The sequence below is a fragment of the Gadus chalcogrammus genome, chromosome 19 (assembly GCF_026213295.1).
Source record: "Gadus chalcogrammus isolate NIFS_2021 chromosome 19, NIFS_Gcha_1.0, whole genome shotgun sequence".
NCBI lineage: Eukaryota > Metazoa > Chordata > Actinopteri > Gadiformes > Gadidae > Gadus > Gadus chalcogrammus.
The window spans coordinates 4,954,391-4,974,418 of NC_079430.1; the positions used below are offsets into that span (position 1 = coordinate 4,954,391).

A 20,028-nucleotide genomic window follows, 5' to 3' on the forward strand; every position below is an offset into this window, starting at 1 on the left:
GGGATCTGAGCAGAATATCAGTACTGATATTGACGACCCTGACACTGGAGAAATATACTTAGTTTAACAACAAACAATATATTAACAAACAAAGATGGGCCTCGAAGCCAAAAACATTGGCGCATGGAAATTTACTCCTATGTATCTAACATTGAACTATATTTGTTCTATTTAATTTAATTTAATTACATTTTGTTAAGCGCTTTGAGTGTGAGAAAAGCGATATATAAATTGAATCTATTATTATTATTATTATTATCCATGCATACTAACTCCCTCTCTCACTCCCTCTCTCTCCCTCCCCCTCAGCCATGGGAGTGCTGATGTCTAAGAAGCAGCAGGTGGAGAAGGTGCAGAAGTGCAACGCCGTTGTCAATGCCTTCCAGCAGGGCGTGAAGGTGACCGCGCCTCCGGCCATTCACGATCAAGCAGATGACAATGTGGGCGGGGCTACCGACGTGCCAGCTACCCGTGGCGAGGGCGAGGAGGGGGGGGAGGAGGAGGCTGACGCGGCCCCCCCTCCCACCAGGGACGGGTGCAACGTGAACAAGGAGGCGTGGTCTCGGATGAGGGACGGGAAGGGGGTGGAGCCTGAGGACATGCAGAAGAGCCACCAGCTGACTCCGCCCGCGTTCGTCCGACCCAAGAGGGACGCCAACGACGACCAGGCCTTGGAGGTGGAGCTGGGCAAGAGAGACCAGGTAGAGTGGAGGTGGTGATGGAGCCGGACAGAGAGAGATGGGAGGGTGGAGGAGGAGCTAGAGAGAGCAGGTATGGTGGAGGAGGAGCTTGAGAAATCAGCCTGGGTGGAGGAGGAGCTAGAGAGAGCAGGTAGGGTGGAGGAGGAGCTAGAGAAAGCAGGTAGGGTGGAGGAGGAGCTAGAGAGAGCAGGTAGGGTGGAGGAGGAGCTAGAGAGAGCAGGTAGGGTGGAAGAGGAGCTAGAGAGAGCAGGTAGGGTGGAAGAGGAGCTAGAGAGAGCAGGTAGGGTGGAGGAGGAGCTAGAGACAGCATGTAGGATGGAGTAGGACCTAGAGAGAGCAGGGTGGGAGTGGGAACCAGTGAGAACATTTAAGGTGGAGGAGGAACCAAAGAGAGCAGGTGGGGTTGAACCAGGGAGATAATGTGAGAGAGCAGGTTTCCTGTGATTGCAATGCAATACACTTAAAAGTCATGTTTCTATAATATCTCCTTCCCCTTCTCCTCTCTGTTCAATGGGCACATGTTTGCCTTTGGGGCCGTAACGCTGCATTAACCACTGGATGAACAGTTTAAGACATTTAAAAGCAGGATAAAAAAATAGGGGCCTTTAATTTTGCCAACGCACACACACACACACACACACACACACACACACACACTCAGAGCCTCTCCACGCTTGGGGTTAAAAAGATATCCGAGAGATGTCAGAAGAATCACCATGGCAACAGCGGTTGGAACAACGGCTCGGAGTTAGGCGTGTGCGTGACAGCGCGGCGTGTTAGCGCTAGTGCTTTCAAGAGGCTCTGAGAGGGTTTTTCTAAATGCATACGGAGGGGGGGGGGGAGAAAGGTGGAGACAGCAGCCTCTCTCGCTGAAGACGGAGCACTTCCATGCCCGCCACGAGTGGTCCGTGAGGGCTCTCTGGGTGAGCGGCGCCATCAGGCCGGGCTGTTCTCTGATACAAGGAAGTAGTGCTTCATATGCATGCTGTGAAGAAGGTTGCAGTCCGCCACCTCAATGCTGTCAACGCAATATAATTGCGGAGAAGGGCGACCGTTTACGTAATTTCCCCAAGTTGGTCACATTAGCGAATGAATAGAAGCCGGGAATGAGCACAGAATGCTTGAAATCCAGGCATCCTCAACTGTCAAACATAACAAATGATGTCAAAGATAACGGTAAACAATGGACATAGTTGGTTGGGTTTGGTATTGGAGGTTTGGAGTCAAGAGTTGTAGCTCGTAGCCGTTAGCAGTAGCTGCTGCAGTGGGCGGTTGGCTGGCTCCGCGGGGGCCCCTTCGGTTCACAGGTAAACAGACGGAGCCATTGTTCGTGCCTCGGCCGAGCTAGACACCCTACACCGCTCTTGGCATCCATTTTTAATGACGCAACAGCACCACAACAAAGGAGGGGCTATGTGGCAATCGGTGCTAATGAGTTAGGGTTAGTGCGTTTGTTGTTTTGGATCTTATCACTGGCTGGGAGTTACATTGCACACATTGATTTTAGTTGACAGTTACCACTAGTTCTCTCGGAACTACACATCTCAGCCACTGTAGTGCAGTAGTTCAGGAAGATTGAGTTTTATAGCTCAATGACTAACTGCTAATTTATTTGGAACCACGTCCCCAGTGAAACGCCTCGAGGCAGTTGGTCTGTAGTTCTACTACATTGAGATGTAAAGCTGACTAAGGCTTCACTAATTTACAGCCACTTTGAACTACAATCCCCAGGGACACTCACTCTAACGGCCGTTTGTCTTGTAGTCCAAACACACTGATTTGGAAAAGCTATCGACGTAGGATTGTTAACCAAGAAGAAGTACCATTACACTATATTTGTCATCAAGTTAATTACTGTTGCCTCTCTGTTGTTAATATTTGATGCATTCCTGTGGCGTAAGTAACTTCTGCAGGGTCATTTAGTTTTAATTAGCAGACAAATTGTGTACAAATGAAACATGTTAACACACTTGCCGAGGGAAGTACTTCATAGCAAAGGGTAACGACTACATTACACATATGTCCCACCGGTTCACTAGAACAACAGAGGGCACAGTCAATTAATATGAATCAATGGCAAAGCAGCCTTTTGATTCACCACTTCACACATCACCTGCTATCCTGCTTGTCATCCCCCTCCTACCCATCTTCCTCCCCCACCATCTCCTTCTCCTCCTCCTCCCCTCCTCTCTCCCCAGCCTTTAAACCCCCTCAATGTAACTTTGAAATATAGAGTTCCTTCTTTATTCTCCACCTCCTCCTCCCCCTCCTCCCCGCAGCCACCATCACCACCTCAATGGGTATCTGTCAGTTCAGCACCCCGTTAATCTCTTTCTTTCTCTCTCTCTCTCTCTTAACCCCTCTCCCTCTATTCTCGCTCTCGCTCTCTTGGCCTCTCTCTATCTCTTTCTCCCCCTCTCTCTCTCTCTCTCTCTCTCTCTCCCTCTCTCTCGCCCCCCAGCCATCCAACGACGAGATGTGTGATGTGTGTGAGGTGTGGACGGCCGACGACCTGTACCCCTGCAGGATCTGCACGCGCGTCTTCCACGACGGCTGCCTGCGGGAGCTGGGCTACCTGCGGGCCGAGGCCCTGCAGGAGATGAGGGACTCTGCCCACACCATCACCGGCTGGAGCTGCTACTACTGCGTAAGAGCACCGCCCTGTTGTAGAAGTGGAGACATATTCTGATTTCGGGAAAACGAAATTGACAGCTACTTTAAAGATCCCATTTCATGCTTTTTTAGGGTTAATAATTGCATTTGACACTATTAGAATAGTGTAACATGCCTGTATGTTAGAGATACCCCTTATTATTTTCACACTGTTAATTTCTGCAAAACCAATTTCAGCGTAAATGGCCCCCCTCCCGAGTAGCCCCTGGATGTCTGCAAATTCACACCGCCGAGAAGTTGTAAACGTTGTGGGTAGCCGGGAGGCGCGACTTTTGCACTTCAGCACCACCCACTGCACAGTCTGACGTCACACTCTTACGGAAGTAAAGTTTGAGTGCACACAAGCTGTTTCACGCTAGGGACGTTTGCGGTGGGCGGGAATACTCCCCCTGACTCACACTTAGACTTTTCTAGCTTAGCAGATGTGAAACATGTATCCATACGTCATATAACAGTCTAAATCAAATAGAAAAGTCGAAAAAGCATGATTTCAGTCCTTTAATGTTCTTGAGCGTTTTGCTGCTACCTTGCAGTGGCCAAAAGAGTTCTGGCCTTTACTTCTTCAACTTTAAGCCCAAAGAAATATATTCATCCCTGTCCTCGGATAGCCCTAAATATAACAGTGTTAAGAGGGCTGTTCTTAGTGCATATGAGCAGTATGGAGAAGTATCTAGTTCCTGCAACTGTTTTTGAATACAAGATGTGTTTACATGAACGGCATCATGCGCTAACAACCTTTCCCACTGTTTGTACACGTAAGGGAGGGGGGGGGGGTGACAAGAGATCTCCGTTGGATATGCACTCGCACACGCAAGAGTCAGCTTTGTGCCTCATCTCCAAAGCAAAGCGACTGTCATGTACGAGTTGACATTGTTTGTTGACAACGCCGTGGATCATGTTTAATAATAGAAATGCAAGGTCTAGGCAAAGCGGTAAAGCGGGTGCAGCACCGCGATGTATCGGAGATATTTGCATTTGAAGCCTGCTTGATATCGGCTGACGAGCGGTGACGTCTGAGCTTAGCCCGCTTCCGTCAGAGGTTCAGTCAGTCTACACGCAAGACATATCTCTCATGCATCCAGATTGAATAGCTTCGACCACCGCCTTCAGTTGTTTGGACGACTGTTTGTCCACATCTCTCGTCCAACCGTTCCCGCCTGTTTAGACTGAGAACAACATCCTCTCGGCCTCGTGACCTCACAACTACTCTCACTTGTTATTTGAAGAGAGACTAAAAGGAATCAATCCACATTTGGCACAACATTCAGGGTGGGACTTGAATGGCTGTCTGGCACCGGTATGTGCCCAAAACTCATTTATATTTAATCTTTAATAACTTTGGAATGGATATAATTGGCAATCAGGGCCCCATAAAATACATCACATCGAATACAAACTAGCCACTGAGGGCCTAACCCTAATGAAGAAAAAATGTGTTTGCACCGTATTACAAGAAATAACATTGACTTAAAACGGTGGCTGTTAGACGAACTACATGGGAGTCCTTTCTGTCTGAGTTTCCCAAACAGACGGCCAGAGCTACTGCTGGGCCCAGCCATCTGCTGTCACACACGTCCACATTCATGCCTGCATCGCATCGCTCTAGGGTGTTGAGTCGCCCCATGCATGCGCACAGAGAAAATGCACGTTTACATTGCGGGCGCAAATTCAGTGAATGCCTTTCCCATATGGAGACATACATGCAACTTCCAGCCCCTCCGTGCTGCAAACACACGCATGGATGCACGTTCACGTGCAGAAGGAGGTGTGTGAACATGCACTCACGTGCACATTTCCCCTTTCATCCGTTCTTCACATAGTGTAGCATATGGACACACACACACACACAAATGCACTTGAAAATGGCACCTGATAATACACTGTGGTTTGCCTCTGAATGGCTTGTCTCCCCACAGGTCTCAAAGCAGTGAACAAAATCAGAGACACACAGGTATACCGACAAGTAATAGCAAACAAAGAAGGCTGTGAATATCCCGTTCCTTCATTTCATGTAAAACGGTAGAAACGGTAAGTGTATTTCATGTTTGCCACGACGCTTCCCAACAGCGTTCCTAAAGCTCTTCGGGGATTTGGACTGCGCCATCAAACCTGAGTCTCTGGTGACAGGATCCAGGCGAGCTTCTCTCACTCCTCCACAAACACCCAGGATCTCTCTCCAGCTCCATCTCTCCCTCACCCGCTCTCGCCCTCTGTTCCCAGAATGACGTGTTGAAACCCTCTGCCAACCCTGTGTGGGGAGAGACAGAGAGCCGGGAGAGAGGGAGAGAGCAACGGGCAAAGACAGAGAGGGGGAAGAGAGTGAATGATGCCGAGAGAGAGACAGCCACAGAGAGAGAGCGAGAGAGAGACACGGTTTTCTTTTTGACCGTGATGCCTTAGAGGAGAAACATAGAAAGGTCCTCGCTCACTCAAGAGCAAGAGAGAGAGAGAGAGAGGGAAAGAGAAACCGAGTGGGAGAGGGAGGGAGAGAGAGTCAGGGAGAGAGACGAGGAGACAGGGAGAACAGAGAAACAAGAGCAAAGAGAGATAAAGAAGGCGAGAGAGATTGAGAGAGAGAGAGAGAGAGAGAGAGAGAGAGAGAGAGAGAGAGAGAGAGAGAGAGAGAGAGAGAGAGCGAGCACACAATTCATCTCAAATGGCACAGTATGGCATTCACTGTGGCAGGGTGAGGGGCCAAATCTCATTGCGACCTCACACGCCAGGAACATACTCTGGTGGTATTGTAAGGTGCTGCTGATAAAAGCCCTCCCCAAAGGTCACATATTTATAGGATCCTGTGTTTTCAAAGAAAGCACCGGCCCAACGGGAGAAAGAAGGACGCCCACAAAAAAGACGAGGTCTGATCAGCGGTAACACGACTCTAACACAGTTGACTATTCTTAGCCGGGCTGAGGGGGAACACGTACTTCTCGACGCTCTTTCTCACACAACGGGCTCCTCGGTGAGCAGCACATGTTGTTGTGAGCCAGCGAGGCGGGACTCAGAGTCGGCAGTGGGTCGTGGGTCGTGGGCACCCACCCCCCTACTGCTACAGACTTGGCCGAGGGTGAGGGCGCTGCTGGCACACAGACAAAGGATGCTCTGTGCTGGAGCGTTCAGCGGCTTGAGCACAGACACAGCCCCATATGGCTTAACCCCTTCACCGCCCGGCGGCCCGCCACCGCTTCGGGCCGGGGATGTAGTTGAGGGAGGCATGTGGTGTTTGATGTTGGGTCAGCTATGGACTATGCAGGAATTTACTATTGAGTCATTGCGAAATCAGTTACACGTTTAAGCTTCTTTGAAGCTGCGTAGGGAATGCATTCAGGGAATGCAGTGATGTGATGGTTTTGTGTTGTGTAGTTGTGTTTTGTACAAACCATGCCGAATGCTACTGAAAAGGGTCATCAAGCCATTTCACCTTGATCAAAACAGATTCCTTTACTTTTGTTTTTTTGTTGAAGGCTCATGTTAATCAAGGTTCTTTGTGTAAGAATACCAACTCCTTCTCATTACTGAACCCTTCGGCCGGGGAATTAACTGCAGCCTATGTGAGAGTTCGCTGGGTTGAGGCAATAACTCCTAAACTAATGTTGGTTTTAATAATAGATAAATATAAGGTATGAACATAAAATGGGAGAATATTATAAAATGTACAAATCAACAGTACATTTTGCCATTATCTGGGTTGAGAAGTCACATTCTTCTACAGCTTGTTTACGGCAAAACCAGCCCCCAGTTGATTCTTTATGCATGTAAATGTCCAACAAATAGTGCCTTTAAGGAGCAGGGGTTGCATTGATATATACATCACTGGGATTAAAGGCATACTAAAGGTGCTGTGATGCAAACTATAAACAATATGTATTCAGTTTATGTATATAATCTGGATAAATAGAAGGTGTTTGTGGCTTCATGGACCGGAGGGAGATACAGAAAGCTGAACTGTAGTATAGAGGTAATGACGTGTAGCATAGGACCGCAGGAACTGCTCAGTGTTGAACCTGCGCCTGTCGCTATACGGCGCGTCTACCCCACGGGGCCATGGCGTTGAGCCAGCGAGCCGGCTGATCTTCCGCCATGTTGTAAGACCTCTACAACAGATGTGAGCCCTCTCAAGGATGCTCAATGGTCTCCTAGCAACAGCAGGAAGCCATTTCGTCCTGAATCGTTACAGTACAATGTGTGTCTAATGAGGCGTCTCCGGCGCATTCAGCCGCGTCTTGGTGAACCTCGGCATGTTGAGTGGGGTATTGTGTACGGTGCAGTGTGTCTCCCCCTCGCCCTGGATAACCGATGGCGTGCGTGGTGGAGCCCTGCGGTACAAGCACACACTGCTCCTTAATGTCCTGAATTTGGATTAAAGTGTCCTTTAAAGAACAAAATAGGATGTTATATGAGATTGACTCCTTTCATTTTCAGACAGGAAATGAATCAAGTACATCTTAAGACATATACCCCTGTTTCAAAGTTTGGGGACACTTAAATATGTCCTTATTTATTTTTTTAATGAATATTCTGGAAACAGCTGATTTTCAATGGAATATCCAAACAGGAATACAGAGGCCCATTTCCAGCAATGATCTTTCCTGTGTTCTACTGTTACCTTGTTTAGCTAATTGTGTTAAAAGGCTAAATGATGATTAGAAACCCTTGTGCAGTTATGTTAGCATAGCTGAAAACTGTTGAATAAATGTGTTTTTGAATTGAAGTATATGTAATAATAATAATAATACATTTAATTTAGAGGCGCCTTTCAAGACACCCAAGGTCACCTTACAGAGCATATAGTCATCATAAATAAAATACATTGTGGAAAAAATAAATGAATAAATAAATAAATAAATAAATAAACATAATAATAAATAAAAAATAAATAAATAAATAAAACAAAAACAAGACAAAACAAAACAAACAAACAATCAGAACAGTGATCAGTTAGACGTTGTGTGCGAGTTTGAACAGGTGAGTTTTGAGTTGTGACTTGAAAGTTATATATATATATGTAGTGTATAGTAATACATCTATGTTGTTAAATATATGGAAATGGCTGTTTTTTAATGAGATACAATTATTATTGGAACAAGTGCAAGAGCAATAATCGTCGTCAACAATGATAATAGGAAGGAAAGAAATCCCGGCCAGGGTGCATGTAATATGAATGAGCCAATCTTCATAGACCTGTGGGGGTTGTAGACATAATCAGGCCTTGGTTGTGCATCTGTGCCACAGCTGGAGGCTGGGGCATGCAGGCCTATCCACAAACACAGATGCTACGTGTTTCAATTTGATTTGAACAATTAAGGTATCTCCCTGACTGGCTTGAGGTGATCTGAAAACCAAATCACTCACCAGTCACTTTGGATAAAACACACTATAAACCTGGTACTTCCTGTCTTTAAAACAAAAACACTTCACGTTCCCTGTAGCTTCTACACACCACATCATCAGTACACAGTACGTCACACCGACGCAATGTTTCCAAGCAATTCTGGCTGAGGGCAAACAATCAATAGTGGAACAGCTACAGAGATGTAAGTGCCGCGGATGCAACTTTCTAATAACAAAACAAAATGAAGTGCAGAGAAGCTGCAGCAGGAATACTAAACACGTCTGTTACCAAACCAGTGCTAGATGAGATCTAGAAAATTGTACAAAGGGTGACAAAGAGGTGTTTGTCACCTCCCCTGTTCCTGACAGGGGGGCAAATATTATACATATATTTTTTATATCTAGTAATCATGAAGCCCCTATATCTAGTATAATTGGGCAAAATGCTTCTACACAGCATGGAGCGAGCGTTTCATATTTGGCTTATTAATGGACCTTTCCAATTATACACCTTTGGTTCATTTATTGTTGGTCTCAATGCTTCGAGAGGCTTGAGGACATAGTGGTGGCGGGTTATTTTTTGTGAAGCTCCGTTTGAAGCTCCATCACTTGCGCCAGCAGCAGTGCCTAGCCTGGCTATAGTTTTAGACCAAGCTCAATCGTTAATTGCACGTTGGTCTTGGGAAGCTGCTGTCATTTTATTCAGCGCAAGAGGTGTGATTAATGGGCCTAGGTCAAATGACTTTACGCAATTGGCTGCTTGCCGTCGTCATTGTGTTAAACCAGCCAATAGTGCGCCAGGGGGAAAAGCCAGCATGTTGATTGGCTCTTGCAAAAACGTATCGAAACTAGAAAGGAAATGTATTGCTCTTCTCCAGACCCTTCTGCATGGCGAACTCAAATCGCAGGCAGAATGGGCGGGGTTACCCAGTCTAGCAGTGCCAGCAGTAGCGTGTTAAAGCGTTGGTGTGGCATCTGGATCGATCGGGATGGCTTAGCTTCTTCAGAGTAATACAAGTAAACATGGGCTATTTACTTGTAAACAGCCCATGATCCGACCAATCACAACCTTCAGACTTCATAGCCATCACGCATGTGTGCCGATGCAGCACTTTATATGTAAATGAATGGTTAGTAGTAATTGTGGAAATGTATGATGACAAAGACTAACCGCCTGTAGTCTTTTGTAGTGTAACTTTAAAAACAACAGCAGCACCGCAAACCACGGACCCTTGTACTCTCTGCTCCCTGAGCACCGGTGTCCTGTCAGCTCGTTAATTACAGAGAGGAAGCCTGAGTCGTCTGTCGAGTTGCCGGCAAAATCAAAGTGTTGTTTTCTGCCCGGAAAAACACAGGAGGGGCCAGCAGTAGGCTGACTCTCAGTCAGCTTTAGTTTCAATTTAACTTATCTCCGGCGAGACTCTGATAAAGTGGTGCTGCTGTTACCAATCTATTGGGAACACTCATTCGTAAAGTAATCCTTGAAAATAAATAAAGAGAGATCTATTAGAGGGAAAAGTCAATGAATGACCACAGAGACAATTTGTCTCTGGTGCAAACAGTTCTTATTCAACTGAGTTAGTCTGATAAGTTGTTTATTATTACTCAGTTCTTCAAATGTCTCTGTCTTCAGACTCTCCCCTATATGAGGCCCCTTGAAACATAGAAACACATGCAGGATAATCGAGCGAAACAAACACTCATCTCTCTCTCTAATATTAGAATCCAATCCACATTGTGATCCATTACAGAGCCATCAATAGCAGCTCACAGTGAGCCAGCCTAACAGCCCTGAACAGGAGACACGCAGCGGGAAAATTGGTGGAAAAGCGGAGGCGAGGGCGGCGTCTAATCCGCGATGAGTGGTTTCCTGCCGGAGATTAGAGTACGCTCAATTATTGAACGTTAAAGTGAACAAGTAGTCATCTTGCGGGCCTCTGAAGCCACTTCCTCTCGGAGAGAGAGATGTGTGCGGCCCTTTATGTCAAGGGATCACAACCTGCTTTCACTTGACGCCCGCTTAAGTGGCCCACAGCCGACCAACAATACGGTGTTTAAAAACCATGTATCAAAACAAAGCCATACTAGGTTACTTAGGTACTATGTGTGGCTATAAATATCACAGCAATGATGGATTTGATCACAAAATACCATTAACATTGTTTTTCAAAACAAACGATAAATTGTTGAATAATCCCTTCTTTTAGTCCACTAGGGGGCCGCGACCCATCAGTTAGGAAGCACTGCTTCACAGGGCCCCCTGTTAAACCCTCCCTCCTACCTCCATGTCCATCTGTCTTTCCCCAGGATAACGTCAACCTCCTGCTGACGGAGGAGGAGATGTACAGCCTAGTGGAGACCTTCAAGCAATGCAAGATCATCCCTGGTGAGTACCACCCACCCAACCCCCCTTCCACCCGAAGCGGTTTACACCAGCCACATTGTGTACAGGGCTATTTGTCAATGGAGTATAGTCCAAATGCTGGAGTTAAAGATTCAGACTCCGATTTCTTTATTGATCCCGGGGAAAATTTGAATCTGTCAAGAGACCTCTTTATGTGTGTATCGTTGTGGATTAATGGTCGATTGATGTTTTGAGTCTTGTGTTTGAGTCTCTCTCCATTGATGTGTATTGTGTTGAGAATGTGTGTGGAGTGTCCAAGACCTAGGAGGCAATCGTTGCAAAAGATAAAATAAAGAGACGTTTAGCACTGAGTCTAGTGATCAGATTGATTATTCGTTGTATAAGGAGATCTGGGTGCACTGTTCAGCATACCGATGCTTTGAGACACAAAGCTGCCATGGATTGAGGCTCCTACAGCATCCATATTGGCTCACTGCCTTTAGTCTGGCACCCTCTACATGTCATATGGTTGTTCAGGCGGGATGGTGTCGTGGGTAGATTGTCTGGACCCAGCGAGAAGGTTCTGGGCTTGAATCTCTTCAGTCTACCAGCAGGTGTCCTTGATCAAACTGCCTCAAACTTGTACCTGCTGCAGTGCACTGGAAGTTGCTTTCGATGAAGGGGTGTCTGCTGAGTGGCGAATAACAACCGCATCCCGACCACCTGTGTTTCTAACGAGGTGCCATTAATGTGCCTTCCAAAATGCTACTTAGAGACGTTCCCACCTGCGTGAGTTCCTGCTTGCCTTGTGATTGGCTCATTTAGATGACAGGTGTGAGTTAAGAGTCTGACTGCTGGAGGGGGGCACGTAATAACACTCACTTTCTGTCTGCCAGGTGCTGCCAGCAGTTTTGGCTACTGACACTAAGTCTGCCCAAGAAAAGGGCGCCACATTTTCCCAGTTGCCCTAGAAAGGGACTAGAATTTCTCAATCACCAATTGATAAATTAAGTTCACAGGGAAATCTTTTGCGGATCTTGCAGTGCTAATAAGGCACTACCATAATGTAGCCCTTATCTGAATCAATGAGTATTGAATGCATTTGTCCCCCAAGAGGCTCGAGCCAATGTTGTATATTACACTGCTGCCCAGATAGCAGGGCGATCAATGGTCTTTTGGTTTGCTTTTCTTGCCTTTTATAGAAAGAACAATGTGTTAAGGAGGCCCAATTTTCAGGTGTGAATTTGCTCAGCCATTACAAGCTGTTACAAGGTCTACCCGTGTTTCACATCACAAGTGGGCGTGTCCACGGATGCATGATAGTGTATGAAGAGACTTCGTGCTCATGCTCATGAAAATGTATCTGTTGATTCGTGTCCATGATTGTCAGATCGTGCTACACAGAACGAAATGTAAACCCATGCACTCTGAATGGGAGGGATTCTCAGACTTTTTCGTCTTTGTAAGAAATAAATCAAGCAATGCACACCTTAGTTAATCACCATGTGGGAGGTTGATTAAACATTACACCCCACTTCAGTAAATAACCGTTTGTGACATCACAAGTGGGAGTTTCCCCCGTAAATGAAACCCCTTGCTAACCCCGTCGACCGCGCCCAACTGACGGCCACGCCTACTTGTGATGGCCGACAGTAGCTCAGGAGGTAGAGCGGGTTGCCTGGTGTCCGGAAGATTGCCAGTTCAATCCCTGGCTCCGCCTAGCTGAGTGTCCAGGTGTTCCTGAGCAAAACGCCTAACCCTAACTGCTCCTGATAAGCTGGCTGTCGCCCTGCTTGGTTGACTCCGCCGTAGGTGTGTGAAAGTGTGGATGAATGGTTGTCAGCCAGCAAAACCCCCTAAATGTAAACAACTATAGGAGCCCTGTAAACCCTAGTGCACTAACGGCGCTTTGTGTGGTCGGGGTTGCAGAGTCGTGCCTGGTTTCTGACGAGCTGCTGCAGTACCGCCACTTCATGTCAAAGCAGCAGTATGAGAAGGACCTGACGGACGAGCAGGAGGAGGAGGTGCTGGGCCAGTTCGCCGCCATGGACCCCGAGAAGAAGGGCCACATCGAGTGGTCCGACTTCCTGTACTTCGAGTCCATGTCGGTACTCCGGAAGCTCCGCACCGAGGTATTCTGTGTGTGATGCGCACGTGGGGTGATGAGTGTATGTGTGTGTGAGGGCGGCAGTAGCTCAGGAGGTAGAGCGGGTTGGCTGGTAACCGGAAGGTTGCTAGGTCGATCCCCGGCTCCTCCTCGAGCGTCGGGCTGTCTCTGAGGAAGACACCTCATCTTCACCGCTCCTGACGAGCTTGCTGTCGCACTGCCTGGTCCACTCTGCTGTTGCTGTGTGAATGTGTGAATTAATGGTCGTAAATCGCTATGGATAAAAGCGTCCCTGAAATGTGTTATGGCTGAAGGGGATGAGATGAGGATTGGAGTCATGTAGTTGATTTGATAATGTTGTCCATGGCATGTGTTGAACAAACTTGAGAATGATAAGAAAACGTGTATATACAGGTGTATGTATTGTGGGCATGACAACATTACTAATTCATTAATATTGTTAGCGATAATTCCCCATTGGAAATGTTTTATAACATTAAGTGAAGTGAAGCCAAAGCCGTGTTTCAGAAGAGGTGATGGCCAGTACAACAAGTCAGGTGAAGGTGCCATGTACAAGTAGGAACATTAAAACCTTCCTGATCTCGTGGCTCCCCAGAACTCGATGGTGCGTCTGCTGAGCTCCAAGGAGAGGGACCGGGCGCGCACCCTGTTCCTGGGCCTGGACCTGGACAAGGACGGCCTGATCACGGGAGGGGAGAGCCGCCAGGCCCAGCCCTCCTGGTTCCACAAGCTCAACAAGGACAGCCAGTCCTGCAACGTCAGGTGAGCCAAGACAGCCCGGGCGGCCTGGGGAACCCTTGCTAGCATCAGACCTCGGTCAGAGGTCTGACTGAGGTCTGAACGATGGCTGCTCTCCTGTTAAAGGAAAGAAAGTAAGAAGCCTTTACAATTCTCTAATAAGATATATTACTCTGAAAATAAAGAGACTGAAAAAGAACGAACGATGATTAGGTAAAGAAAGAATGAAAGACATAAAGAAAGAGGAAAAAGAAAGAAAGAAAGAAAGAAAGAAAGAAAGAAAGAAAGAAAGAAAGAAAGAAAGAAAGAAAGAAAGAAAGAAAGAAAGAAAGAGAAGAAAGAAAGAAAGAAAGAAAGAAAAAGAAAGAAAGAAAGAAAGAAGAAAGAAAGAAAGAAAGAAAGAAAGAAAGAAAGAAGGAAATAAGGAAAGAAAGAAAGAAAGAAAGAAAGAAGGAAAGAAGGAAAGAAAGAAAAGAAAGAAAGAAAGAAAGAAAGACAGAAAGAAAGAAAGAAAGAAAGAAAAAGAGAAAGAAAGAAGGAAAGAAGGAAAGAAGGAAAGAAGGAAAGAAGGAAAGAAAGAAGGAAAGAAAGAAAGAAAGAAAGAAAGAAAGAAAGAAAGAAAGAAAGAAAGAAAGAAAGAAAGAAAGATATTCAAGGGGTGGGGGGGTGCAGGAAATAATTGTATACTTTGTGTGACCAGACACTGATCTATTGGGATATTTGACAGCACCTTGTTAAAGAATTATTATTTTTTCAGGATAGCAGTACGGATTTCCGGGATATTTAGTGTAAAAGACAGGGAACATATAATTGTATACCCTGCAAACAAAATGGGGCAAGTTTAGAATTGGACAAATTCTCAGTTTTGACCAATGGAAACTCGTTATCTCTATATCCAGGAAGTTCTGTGAAATTGAAACCCCATAAACAGAAAGGTGATACCTAAAAAAAAACACAAATCACAAACCGTTTGGCACCAGAGTTGACAAAAAAATGTATCTCAAATGCCCAGGGACAGCGCCACAAACCAGCTGAATCACTATGCTTATTATTCTTCAATGCAAATTAAGCCTAATTTAAATTCCATTGCCCCTCCCCTGATGTTCATCGCAATGGTATTAGAAGGTCGGACCGTGAATATTGATTCAGTGTCGGCATCTCTTGAGTATTAATATACTTGGAGTAGTACAATGGTTTGACATTCAAATGTCAGAGTTTTTATGAGATTCTGAGGAGTGCCGATCAGACTAAACAACTTATCGAGATACAAAAGTCCTCTTGTTGTTTCCTGATGTATCCATTAATGTTTGTCACTAAGCATCACAGAAAAGTAAAGACAATACCTGCGACTACGATCTTGCTTATGTACAATACATGGAAATGTAATTAAAGGTAGGAGAGGTGATTTGGAGAGAATAAGCTAGATTTTGAAAGTATCCAACAAATAATTCAGGGCTTCCTCCATACCCACTCCCTCATAACATATTTTCTGTCAAATGTACTTATTTTAAGTTGCTTTGGATAAAAGCGTCTGCTACATGCCCTAAATGTTAATGTAAATAACACATGCCTGGCTCCCCAGCTTTAGCAATAGGTCCGCCTAGCTATGTGGAATGCGCAATAAGTGCACAGGGAGAGTGTTTTCAGGAAGACAGGTAGGTAGATAGACAGGAAAAAAAAAGCCATCCAGCCATCATCCTCATCCTCCTCCTCCTCCTCCTCATCATCATCCTCCTCCTCATCCTCATCGTCATCCGCTTATCCGGGGTCGGGTCGCGGGGGGAGCAGCTCAAGCAGGGGGCCCCAGACTTCCCTTTCCCGGGCCACATTGACCAGCTCTGACGTGGGGATCCCGAGGCGTTCCCAGGCCAGTGTTGAGATATAATCTCTCCACCTAGTCCTGGGTCTTCCCCGAGATCTCCTCCCCACTGGACGTGCCTGAAACACCTCCCAAGGAAGGCACCCAGTGGGCATCCTTACCAGATGCCCGAACCACCTCAGCTGACTCCTTTCTAAGTAAAGGAGCAGCGGCTCTAATCCGAGTTCCTCACGGATGGCTGAGCTTCTCACCCTATCCCTAAGCGAGACGCCAGCCACCCTTCTGAGAAAACTCATCTCGGCCGCTTGTACCCGCGATCTCGTCCTTTCGGTCATCACCCAGCCCTCATGACCATAGGTGAGGATAGGAACGAAGATCGACCGGTAGATCAAGAGCTTTGCCTTGCGGCTCAGCTCTCTTTTCGTTACAACGGTGCGGTAAAGCGAACGCAATACCGCCCCCGCTGCTCCGATTCTCCGGCCAATCTCACGCTCCATAGTACCCTCACTCGCGAACAAGACCCAGAGGTACTTGAACTCCTTCACTTGGGCTAAGGACTCATTTCCTACCCGGAGTAGGCAATCCACCGGTTTCCTGCTAAGAGTCATGGCCTCAGATTTAGCGGTGCTGATCCTCATCCCAGCCGCTACACACTCGGCCGCCAGCCGATCCAGTGAGTGCTGAAGGTCACAGGCCGATGATCCAATGAGGACCACATCATCTGCAAAAAGCAGTGACGAGATCCTCAGACCACCGAACTGCAACCCCTCCCCACCACGACTACGCCTCGATATCCTGTCCATGTATATCACAAACAGGATTGGTGACAAGGCGCAGCCCTGGCGGAGACCAGCACCCACTGAGAACGAAACTGACTGGCTGCCGAGAACACGAACACAGCTTTCGCATCATCATCATCATCATTATCATCATCATCATCATCATCATCATCATCATCATCATAAATTGCCTAACCTAGCTTTGAGAAGACCAAGGCTTACCTTTACAGTTTATCCTTAACTATATTTGGACGTTTGATTTAGAAACAGCAATGTTTGGTCTTGGTGTTTAAATAAAGAGACAAACATATATCAGTTCAAATTATTTATTTTGCCCTGAAGGAGATAATTAAATAGAAAATGTATATTTATATACATTAGTATATTTAATAATGATTAATTTTATTCAATCATTTTTGTCTTTAAAAGCCTGGAAATAAATGTCCGCTTTTGATTTAGTGCAAACTTGTATGATTATATCTATGAATAATGACCCAGCATGTGAATTGCCAATCCTTCCAGTAGGTTGAAGTTGACATCAATGCTGTAAAAACCAGGGCAATAATGATTCCTGATCTACAAAAGGGTTCTGCTGACAGTTAAGCTTCTGTCAGAAGGGCCTGAGAATGGCCCACAGCCCGATGAGGAGCGCCAAGCACTGCTCTCATTGGACGGCTCTTCTCCTGTTAAAGGAGAGAAAGAAAGAAGTCTTCACCGTGCTCTAATGAGAGATATTCCTATTTGTAAAGAAAGAAACTGAGATGTATAGGAAAGAAATCTGATTAGGTAAAGAAAGAATGAAAGACAGAAATGAAGAGGAAAAATGAAGAAAAAAAGAAATTCAAAGGGGTGATGGGTGGGACAGGAAGTAAGTGTATACTGTGTGACTAGACACTGATCTAATGAGATATTTCACAGCACCTTGTCAAAGAAGCAAGAGAAAGCTGCAGCCTGGTGTGTATTCCCAGGAGTACCATTCTGTCTCGGTGACTACTAACAAGAGATTACTAGCATTAAATTAGATTTTCTTCGCAGCTGTGATAATGAAATGATGAAAAAAAAAAAATCGAGTACCTCTTAAAGCATCATCTGCTTCTATGTGATGTGCTAGTGTGTGTCTCCATGCTTTGTGTGTTTTTCTTCATCTGTGTGTCGTTGTGTGTATTTTACATTTGATAGTTGTGAAAAATGCTTTTTCATCCCATCCCATCTGCTCCACCATCAAATATAACATCCCTCAATCTCACCTGTTCTCACATGTTCTCATTGGCCAACAGACTCATGCTGAGCTCTGCTCTGAATTGTGGGTGAGTGTGCCTCAGCTTGCCTACTTATTCCCTCCCTCCAACATGCTAGTTCTCCCCCAGCATCCTCCCCCCTCTCCCCCCACTCCACTCCTCTCACTCCTCAATGTGTGTCTTTCTTATCTTCACAGAGTGTGTGTGTGTTAAGAAAAAAATGTGGCCATCCACAAAGCGCTGCATGCATTAATGGAAGAGGGACGCCCATGTTTAAGTACGAGGGTCCTTCAACTGATTAGGTCTCGTTACGTCGTGCATGATTGCAATGTTATACGGGACCTCTTGGCGGAGAGGCCCCCAGCGCTCTGTTACTGTGTGAGGACTGGACACACCCAGCAGCCTACTACAGACCCTTCACTCGTGCTGGTCTTATAAGGACGCTAAATACTGAGCAGTCTTAAAAGGACACCAACCCTAGTAAGGAAACTTAACACTTGATTTTTCCTTATCAGGAAACTAAACACTCAATTAAAAAAAGGATAATAAATAGTCACCTACTTTATGAGGACACTGTGAATACTCAGCTACCTTATAAGGACAATAAATGATAAACACACCATCTACAGACTTATGATTCAAATAGTTTTTTGTATACAGCTGGCATGCGATTATTACTCAAACCTTCGCTCCAGATGGGAAATATGAAATATTCATGTCTTTACGGCCCCAACGTTCATCCCCTGAGAAAAATGGATATTGATTTTGCCAATTTTGCTCTCAGAGACGAAATCCTTTCAGTGCAAAGAGAGGAATGTACTAAACGTTGTTATATTCCAAGTGTGTTTTGTTTATGTTTACCTCTCTCTATATGTGTACCTGTGTGTGTGTGTGTGTGTGTGTGTGTGTGTGTGTGTGTGTGTGTGTGTGTGTGTGTGTGTGTGTGTGTGTGTGTGTGTGTGTGTGTGTGTGTGTGTGTGTGTGTGTGTGTGTGTGTGTGTGTGTGTGCGTTTAGTATCAGCCACGTGGGGGCCATGTGTGAGAGCAGCCCGGCCAGCTCAGCTAGCGAGAGGAGCAAGGCTGATGACAGCAGGTCTGTTTTCTACATGAAATCCTGTCTATGTTTTCCCATGTGTGTGTGAGCACATGCACTCATCTGTTATCAGTTGATACATTAGCATAGCCTTCATTAGCTAGTGACGTGTATGGTCCGTAGGCCATCATAAGTCCCAACACCAACTTTTCTGTCTAAAATTAACCTCCTGTGAGACATCTCTCAGAGTCCTTACTGTGTTAATGAATGTGTACTAATTCAGATTTAGTTTCACCACCAGGTGTGAGCCATGTCAAGGCAAGCCATTTAAAAATGGGTGGACACTCGCATAACATCCAACCATGTGGACAGAAATACACACACACATACAAACAAACAGACCAACAGGCAGATAGACAGGCAGATTAACAGGTAGACAGACAGATCAACAGGCAGACAGACAGACGGATCAACAGGTAGACTGACAGATCAACAGGCAGACAGACAGACGGATCAACAGGTAGACAGACAGATCAACAGGCAGACAGACAGACGGATCAACAAGCAGACACTGAGACAGACAGATCAACACGGAGACAGACTGACAGACAAACCGACAGACAGAACAACATAAGAACAGACAGATTGTCAGACGAGACAGGGACAGAGAGACAAACAGCCAGACAGATCAGAGAGACGGACCCTAACCCCCCCTCCTGTGTGTCCTCCAGGTCGGTGACCTGGGCAGACTTCCTGAAGGAGAGCGCCATCTACATCATCGCTGCCCGGCCCAACAGCAGCGCCATGCACATCCGCCTGCCACTATAGTCCCCTCGAGACCCCCCGGGGACCCCCGCCTGAGGGCCCCGGCTCAGAGAGAGAGAGAGAGAGAGAGAGAGAGAGAGAGAGAGAGAGAGAGAGAGAGAGAGAGAGAGAGAGAGAGAGAGAGAGAGAGAGAGAGAGAGAGAGAGAGAGAGAGAGAGAGAGAGAGAGAGAGAGAGAGAGAGAGAGAACAAGGAGAGATGGAGAGATGGAGAGAGAGAGAGAGAGAGACACACACACACACACAGCGACAGAGAGGGAGAGAGAGAGATTCAAAGGGCTCTCTAGTCTGATAAGAATAGAGATGACTGGTATAAATGGTTTTGTTGACAAATTGGCAACAGAGAGAGAGAGCAGTCAGCAGTGGAACCGAATCTCTAGAGAGGGAGAGCGGGATAGGGAGAGTGAGAGGGAGAGAGAGA

The 20,028-nt window shown here is 46.2% G+C and overlaps 1 protein-coding gene across 1 annotated transcript in view; it reads left to right on the forward strand.

Annotated features, from left to right (window-relative positions):
- The window catches only part of phf24 (PHD finger protein 24), a 34,899-nt gene extending 15,287 nt beyond the window's left edge, over positions 1-19,612 (forward strand). The window contains exons 2-9 of the mRNA XM_056578640.1: positions 310-701; positions 3,163-3,348; positions 11,013-11,091; positions 12,979-13,181; positions 13,773-13,939; positions 17,791-17,820; positions 18,767-18,844; positions 19,516-19,612. Of these exons, the coding sequence (XP_056434615.1) occupies positions 312-701; positions 3,163-3,348; positions 11,013-11,091; positions 12,979-13,181; positions 13,773-13,939; positions 17,791-17,820; positions 18,767-18,844; positions 19,516-19,612 (1,230 nt within the window). The 5' untranslated portion in view covers positions 310-311. The remainder of the gene's footprint in view (positions 1-309; positions 702-3,162; positions 3,349-11,012; positions 11,092-12,978; positions 13,182-13,772; positions 13,940-17,790; positions 17,821-18,766; positions 18,845-19,515) is intronic.
- Positions 19,613-20,028: the final 416 nt, after the last annotated feature.